At 37.6% G+C, this 8,376-nt stretch overlaps 2 protein-coding genes across 3 annotated transcripts in view; one reads left to right on the plus strand and one right to left on the minus strand.

The window, feature by feature from the left end:
- Positions 1-649, minus strand: part of LOC107705641 (coiled-coil-helix-coiled-coil-helix domain-containing protein 7-like) — a 17,706-nt gene extending 17,057 nt beyond the window's left edge. For both annotated transcript variants that reach the window (XM_016509038.1, XM_016509037.1), the window contains exon 1: positions 583-649. The gene's annotated coding sequence lies outside the window, so the exon portion shown is untranslated. The remainder of the gene's footprint in view (positions 1-582) is intronic.
- Positions 650-982: 333 nt separating this feature from the next.
- LOC107705642 (zinc finger protein PLAG1-like) overlaps positions 983-8,376 on the plus strand; it is a 14,569-nt gene continuing 7,175 nt past the window's right edge. The window contains exons 1-2 of the mRNA XM_016509039.1: positions 983-1,141; positions 4,218-4,553. Of these exons, the coding sequence (XP_016364525.1) occupies positions 4,321-4,553 (233 nt within the window). The 5' untranslated portion in view covers positions 983-1,141; positions 4,218-4,320. The remainder of the gene's footprint in view (positions 1,142-4,217; positions 4,554-8,376) is intronic.

The raw sequence follows: 8,376 nt of genomic DNA on the forward strand, positions 1-8,376 counted from the left end.
TATATATATATATATACATATATATATGTGTGTGTGTGTGTGTAGCCTATATGCGTTATAATAAAACTCACTAAACAAAATATGAGATGTATAACTCTCTCAGTATTAACTCAATTTAAATTGCAGTAATACTTCTAGTGATCTCATAGCTAATATAACTAATATAACTTAGACACTTATCGCATAATACAAAAGCGAATTCAGATCTCCACCACCTTTGTCAGACCTAATTTACTGGTTCAGTTCATCAGTTGCGAGGCTATTGCACACTAAACCCCTCAAATACGAATAAAAAAAAACATTAACGAGCACTTAGTCGTACGACTCGTAGCCTACCTTAACTCACTTAAAAATAAACCTCGAGACATAAGTCAGCATGGAAAACGACCGGCAATCTCACTCATTCAATTTAGTGGACAGAAGACCGGTTGCTGTAACCCAGCCGAGTAATTATGCGACGTATACTTCTACAAATTATATCAGCAAATTACAATAAAAAGGGGAACTCGTTTAATAGCAAAACACAAATAAGCTGTATTTGCCACTGAACAATAAGTTTAATTTTGCAAGTAGGCTACTTACAATTTACGTGTAGCACATGGACACTCAACCTTCCCTCGTCACGTCAAAACAGAGCGTATGTCACAACACAGCACAACTTAACGTATTTGTAGGTGATTGACAGGCATCGATGGCCAATCAAACAGCAAGTTGGAAATCGTCACCGGTAACGGTTGCAAGAATTGTCACCTCTTTCAGCCAATGGAACAAGGATGATAACTGGTTTACCCTCCTATTTACTAAACAAAAATTAAATGAAGTCGTACCGATTGACAGAATTACCGACGAGTCCTAAATGTTAGATTTTCTGAAAGGGAAAGACAGTGGCAGTGAAATCTGAAAATGACAGTTTATTACACAAATCACAAGAGCGAGGAAGGAGAGTTTCGTGGTGGGCGTGGCCAAATCTTGGTTTGGTTGCATCGCAGCGCATACACAATGGCTGCTGGAAAGAGGGGAAAGCAAACAATTTTTAGGCCCGCCGCGTCCAGCAAAAAATATGAGAAAAAAATTATTAAAAATCCGGGAAATAGTTGAATGTCAAGAAAAATACCATAGAGAGGATGTTAACGCTCTCGCGGTGAGTTTTATGCGTATTTAGAAAATTGTTACTACGTTCTTTAATTAAAATATCGGGTTTATTCAAATTATGAGAGAGGGGTGAGCTAGAGAAAAAAAGTTTTGTGTTAATCAGTGCCCAGTTTGGAACTTGAGAGAAAAGCAACGAAAGACTGTGCTATAGCCTATCGGCCATAATTCTGTTATTTGTTTCTGTCAAGTCAGGTTGCGCTCGAACGAATATCAATAAACAGAGAAACGCATGAAGCTGTAAAAAGTTTTTGAAAAATTTGTTTTGAGATTTTCTCTAAATATACAGTAATGACATGGCTACGGGGATAGTCGCAGAAAATTGCATGCATATTTAAATATTAAGAAAATGCAGGCTGCATGCATGGTGCAAAATTTTGACACAAAAAAACGCGAAACGAACGCAAACACGGAGTTTGTTATAGAAGCACCTTTCCTTGTTTTTAATCACATTTAAACTCAAAATGTAATAAATAAGCTGCATAATTCTGTTTAACTTTGACACAATTTACAAAGTTAGCTGTTTGGGAGTCACAGTTGGTGACTATATTAGGGGTGTCAATGAGTTATACAAAGTTGCACTGTGGGTCATTATAGGAAGAGAAAGCTGCATGCCAATATCGAAAACAACCAAATGGTGGGGATAATTCGGGGGACTAATTAGGAGATGCTGAGCAGAGCTCTTCGATGTTCATTCCGAGAGAAAGTCTCACTTAGGATCAGGATGAGTGATTGGTGAAGGGTCATTGGATCTTAAATCTTAAAGGACAGAATCCTTTAATGATGCTAGTAATAGTTTGATTTTACTCTTGACACCTAAGTCAATAATAATATCAAAGTTGTTGGTTGCTACGACACGGGGTGTGGTGCGTTTCTGTAGAATGTCAACTTATATTTCTTGTATAGCTTGCGATCAGATATGAAATGTGTGCATATGATGGCGCAGCGTGTGGTAACGCAAGGGCATCAGCGACATTGTGCGCAAAATACATTGTAGAGCTGTTAAAATCGGTGGTGCGCGCGCGCGCGCGTGTGTGTGTGTGTGTGTTTGTTTGAAATTAGAAATAGAAGGGTGTATTGTGTGTGTGTTTGTTTGAAATTAGAAATAGAAGGGTGTATGTAGCCTACACAGCATATGGCCAGATGCGGTGGAGGTTTCCCCATCTGGAATATGAAGCACCTCTGTTGCTCCTGGATGTTCTTTTCTTTTCTTTTCTTTTCTTTTCTTTATAGCCTTTCAGCTGAAGGGGGTCATGGGGTTTACCGCGCAGTTGTTGTGAATGTAAATGTGTTCAAAGTTCGGAGTCCTTCAAAAACTCCAAAAAACGTTAAACCTTCCCATGTAATGTAGACCCCTATTAATAGTGTGAACTGCATTAATCAGTTTTACAGAAAAAAAGGCTAAAGATTTAGCATTCTAGCAGGAACTGTCGTATTTGCATATTTAGATCTCATAATTTATGTCGGTAGTCAAAAAGCTGGAATAATTGTTGGACTGCGTAATGAAATTGTAAAGTAGCTTAAGATTTGGTGCAGCGAGAATTGTGCAATACGATTTTTAAATATGAATAACTGTATAATTTAAACGTTTTTTTTCCCTGTGAAACTGATCCATGCAGTTCACGGGAAGCTTTTATGTAGTTGTGTAGCCTTCCTGCAGCTCAAACAGAGCTAGGCTAGCAACAAGGCAATTTGATTCCTAGAACCTTTAGATAAATGTGTGCCTTAAATGCAATATAAGTCGCTTTGGATAAGCGTTTCCCAAATTAATTGTATTATGTATTAAATTAAGTGTAAATGAATAAAGCTTACTTCATCAGAGTAGAATATGTTGTGTTTAGTTTTATTTGTTTTCGTATTTTTGACTGTATAGGCTTAAAACTGTAACACTTTAACCAAGTAATGAATTCTTAGATATAGATGGTGCTTTTATGCTCTCTTGCATTAAATAATTTGTAGTAGCTTCCGTAAGTGATGAAACTCTGCAAACATTAGTAATATGTCTTGCCAAGGAGACTTAAATTACAATATATTTTTTATACGTTTTTTTTCCTGTAAATATTTTGTTTAATCTTAAACAATATTTGTTTCATTTTCTTCTTCTTCTATTATTGTTATTATTTCTCAAAACTGAACTTACCGATCAGAAATGTTGTAACAATGTAAGAATATACTGGACATAGCATTTCAGTTTTGTGCTGGTACAATTCTAAAGGTTTATAGCTATATTTTGTGTTTTGCCATTAAATTAGTATAATTACTAAAATTGCAATGCTATAGAAAAATCTTGATGACAAAAAAGTTGATGCAAGTAACAAACCATTTTGTTCTAAAAAAAATAATTGTAATATAGGCTACATATTTTAATAAATCAAGATGTAGAGGCGTAGAAAAATAAGTTAACTGGTTTCACTTGATCTATTTTATTTTTTAAAGAATGTATGTACAGTATGTATGTATTTAATGTTTAGAGAGTTCCAGTATGGAACAGTTAGTATGGAAAAATGTGAGAGATTAATGTGAAAGAAAACATTAATTTTAACTTAATTGAAATAACAATTGTGTTTAATGACACACTTGGCATACTTCCTCTTTTTGTCTTTTCATTACAAATGCTCCACTGAAATTGTGCCACTGTGTTTACAGTTTTTACTGTTGCCACAGTATTTACACTTTACAATTAAATCAACCTACAAGTGGCTTCTATGTGACACTGCATACTATGATGGCATGGAAGTAAATGAAAGTATTTTATTAAAGGAATGTAAGTATTTTATTACTTAGTAATGTTTTAGCTCATTTGGTCTGGATACAGATTTCTGTATCCTGTTGCCACTGTCTAGTCCAGTGTTCTCAAAGTGTGGTGAATACCATCAGTGGTACTTGGGAGTGCCCCCAGGTTAAATAACCAAGGAAATTTGAAATACAAATTTTAAATTTTGTAATTGAATTTGTAATAAATTACAGATTTGAAAACAGTCATTTATTATTTCATGTTTTTTTTTGACACAGTATTAAGGTATTCAGTTCATTCATCTAGTTAATTTGTTTGCTGTCTTTTTTCTTAGGGCCCTGTGTCTCTGCTGTGTTGAAGAATTGGGCTGTCACACTCTCTCTGTGCTGGGACATATCACTCGTGTCCACCACATGGCTTGCTGTCACTAAGTTGCCATGGCAACGGTATCTCCAAACGATTGCCCCACCACGGCAGAACACTGTCGATTGAGGAAGAGGAGAGCAGAAGGGAAACTGAGGAAGAACTTCTCCTGTCAGTTGTGTGAGAAGGCCTTCAACAGCTTGGAGAAGCTGAAGGTACACTCGTACTCCCACACAGGGGAAAGGCCGTATCACTGCACACACACTGAGTGCACCAAGGCCTTCGTCTCCAAGTATAAACTCTTACGGTAGGTACTTACACTTTCACAAACGATTCCATGGCCATCATATGTCTCTGTTGGAAACCCACTGTTTCTGTTTCAGTCAAAATTTGCAAATAAGTGAGTGGTCTGAAATCATATGGTAATTGTGATTTTGAAAAATAGGGTGTTCTTACACAAAAACGTTGGGTTGTTTTTTCAACCCAAATGCTGGGTTGAGACCGCTGGGTAAGGACGTTGGGTTGTTTTAACCCAATTTTGGGTTGAAAATTGGTCTTGATCAATAACCCAGCGGCGCTGGGTTGGGAACGCGGACGTGAAGGAGAGCACGCACGTCACGTTAACATCGGACGTATCTCGACGACACCAGTGCGAGAAGCCGCCATTTTCTCAGCGTCTTCAGATTGAAGCGAGTGCGAGCGAAAGACGGTTTATGGTAAGTAAAGATTAAAAATGTAAAGTCATCATTCATTGTTTGAGTCCGGTAGTATCTTGGGATTTCATGGAAGGCAGAAATATTCCGAAAAGAACTTATATTGAAAAATACGCGGACGCGGATTTCGCCTCAGAAATAGTCTTAACGGCCTCTTTTACTAAACGGAAGAGGTGCTTTTAATATAACGTCAGTGAGTATCTTATGTCATATTTACATAAAATTTTACAATATTTGCATTTTTTGAGGTGTTAAGAGAGGGTTATTAACATATTTACATGTTAATTCGTTATCTCCTTATTCGCGGTTAAATTGAATGTAGTTTCCTAAAGGAAACGGCGTTATGTAGTAAAGACTAGCCTAATTATTTCGAGGCTGATGAAGTGATAACTGTTAAAAGTAATGTTTTGCATGTTATATTTCAGACATGTTGAGCTTTGTGTCTTCATTGTGCCCGCGCCGGGAGTTAACGACACAGAACCCTGCTTGTGTGAGGAGGCGATTTTCTCAGCTTCCTCAGAAGAGAGGGAAAGACGGTTCTTCTTCTTCTTCTGTGGATTTATTGGCGGGTCGCATACCAGCTTTTAAGGTGCATACGGCCACCTCCTGTGGGAAAAGACGGTTAAGGCAAGTAAACTTCATAATTCCATCATGTTATCTTTTTTTTTTTTTTTAAGCTAATGCGATTATCCAACTAAGAGGGAATGTTTTCAGTACATTTGGCTAATGTTCTGGCAAAGTTCCATCAAAGTTATGAACAAATGTTCTTCCAGTAACCGTAATAGATTGATTGTTCAAAGTTATCAGGTCTTTAAAGGAATAGATAACCCAACAATGAAAATTCACTGAAAATATACTTAACCTCAGGCCATCCAAGATGTAGATGAGTTTGTTTCTTCATCAGATTTGGAGAAATGTAGCATTCCATCACTTGCTCAGCAATGGATCCTCTGCAGTGAATGGGTACCGTCAGAATGAGAGAATTTTTTGTTAATCCATTTAGAGTCTAGATAATCGGTATTTTCAAGCTTTATAAATAGTTATTGTAGAAGTAATCCATTCCAATATTTATATATGAATAAATCTTAAATTATATGATAGCAAACATGTCTGTTCAGAAGAAAATATTGGTCTCGCAATATATTTATTTAAACAATATTACATGCCCTCACACTAGTGCTGCCATTACAGAGACATTAAACAACCACTCAAAGTGGTTGAAATTATAAAACAGACTATTTACCTATCCTTACTGATGTGGATGCACCTCTATCTGAAAATGGATAGATTTTAATTAAATGTTTCTTTTTTTCAAATGTTCTCTTTTTAGGCCATTGATGAAGGACAGGTGGTGACTGGGATGAATGCTGGTCAAAGAGGAGAATGTCCTAAGATTTGTAGGTTTATGTCTAGCTCGATTTGGGTTTATTTTAGCCTAGCAGTGTAGTAATTTTAAACCATAAAAAAGTAACCCAGCATGCTGGGTCAAACATAATAACCCAACTTGTTGGGTTAAAACAACCCAGCGCTGGGTTCGTCCCTTTTTGACCCAGCGCTGGGTTGCCAAAATAACCCCAATTGGGTTGTTTTTAACCCAGCCGTTTTTAGAGTGTAGATCAATGGTCTTGGAACAACATTCTAGGGATGCGCTGATCCGATACTCAGACAGTATCGGTATCACTCCGATACTGCCATTTTCTACCGGATCGGGTATCAGTCGACAAGACCGATCTAAATCCGATTTTGTGCATATACTATTCTGCGTCTGTCATCCTCCATTCAGCATTCAAATTGCGTGTCGTGTTCAGTTACGACAGTCAATACGATGAAACTCTCTCCAAGATGATTCAATGTTCCTATGTTATACTTGATCTGTAGATAAAGATAAATGGTTTTGCATAAAATTACTTTATCTTGCTGGAATTTAGTGCTGTACTAAATTATGTTACTTTCTACCGGGTGTCTGTTAGCTCACAACAGTGGAATAGAGAGCACTATGAATTGTTCTTCATGCCCACAGTAACTGAAATTTAAAACTGTTAAAAGAAAAAGCTCAATAAACTTTTCTAAGTGGAGTTCTGCACGATTTTTTTATTATTATTATTATTTTTTTTTATAATGAAATTTAACACACAAAAGAGTGATGATCAGGTCAACACACAGAGGTATAGAAATTCTACACTGATTTAAAAAAAAACTCTGCTGATATCGGATCAGTATGGGTATCAGCCAATACTCAGAATTTTTGGTATCAGATCGGATCGGTTCTGAAAAAAAAAAAAAATGGTATTGGTGCATCCCTAATTCCTACCCAGAGGCGTAGCAATAGGGCAGGCAAAGCAGGCAATTGCCTGGGGCCCCGCATTTTGAGGGGGTCCCCGACAGCTGACCATTGGCACAGTCGAAAATGTCATTATTAATATAACGGAGCAATACATCTGCATCCCCCCTAGGGGCCCCCTCTCGCGTTATGCTGGATGTGCTTGCTTTTTCCTCGTGATGCGTCGGCCGCCGTTTTCAAACTGGCACAGCGCTTACTCATGCATTTGCTAATTTAAACATGAAGAGGATTTATCCGTCTGGCAGCCAGAATCTGAAAAAAAAATAAAATGGTATTGGTGCATCCCTAATTCCTACCCAGAGGCGTAGCAATAGGGCAGGCAAAGCAGGCAATTGCCTGGGGCCCCGCATTTTGAGGGGGTCCCCGACAGCTGACCATTGGCACAGTCGAAAATGTCATTATTAATATAACGGAGCAATACATCTGCATCCCCCCTAGGGGCCCCCTCTCGCGTTATGCTGGATGTGCTTGCTTTTTCCTCGTGATGCGTCGGCCGCCGTTTTCAAACTGGCACAGCGCTTACTCATGCATTTGCTAATTTAAACATGAAGAGGATTTATCCGTCTGGCAGCCAGAAGTGGAAAAAAGCAAGAAGAGGAAGAAAAAAGGAAACATGACAGCAGTAAATGATGGAGATAAGACTGACTTAAGGATAATTATATGACAAACAAATGTTTTCGGTGTTAATTTCAGCTTATTTTCGTTTAATTATTTGCAAGATGAATTACTGGTAATAGTCCAATACATAATAATAGGGTTACTGGGAAACAGGTTAGCTAGGGTTGCACTTAGCAGCAGCATATTATGTAGTGTTAAGCAGGTATTAAAGGGGTCATATGATGCTGCTAAAAAGAACATTATTTTGTGTATTTGGTGTAATGAAATGTGTTTATGCGGTTTAAAGTTAAAAAAACACATTATTTTCCACATACTGTACATTATTGTTTCTCCTCTATGCCCCGCCTTTTTGAAACGCGTCGATTTTTACAAAGCTCATCGGTCTGAAAAAAGCGAGGTGTGCTTGACTGGCCAGCTATCCAGTGCGTTGTGATTAGCCGAATACCTCAAGCGTGAGA

The sequence above is a fragment of the Sinocyclocheilus rhinocerous genome, unplaced genomic scaffold (genome assembly GCF_001515625.1).
Source record: "Sinocyclocheilus rhinocerous isolate Xijiao unplaced genomic scaffold, SAMN03320098_v1.1 scaffold2669, whole genome shotgun sequence".
Taxonomy (NCBI): Eukaryota; Metazoa; Chordata; class Actinopteri; order Cypriniformes; family Cyprinidae; genus Sinocyclocheilus; species Sinocyclocheilus rhinocerous.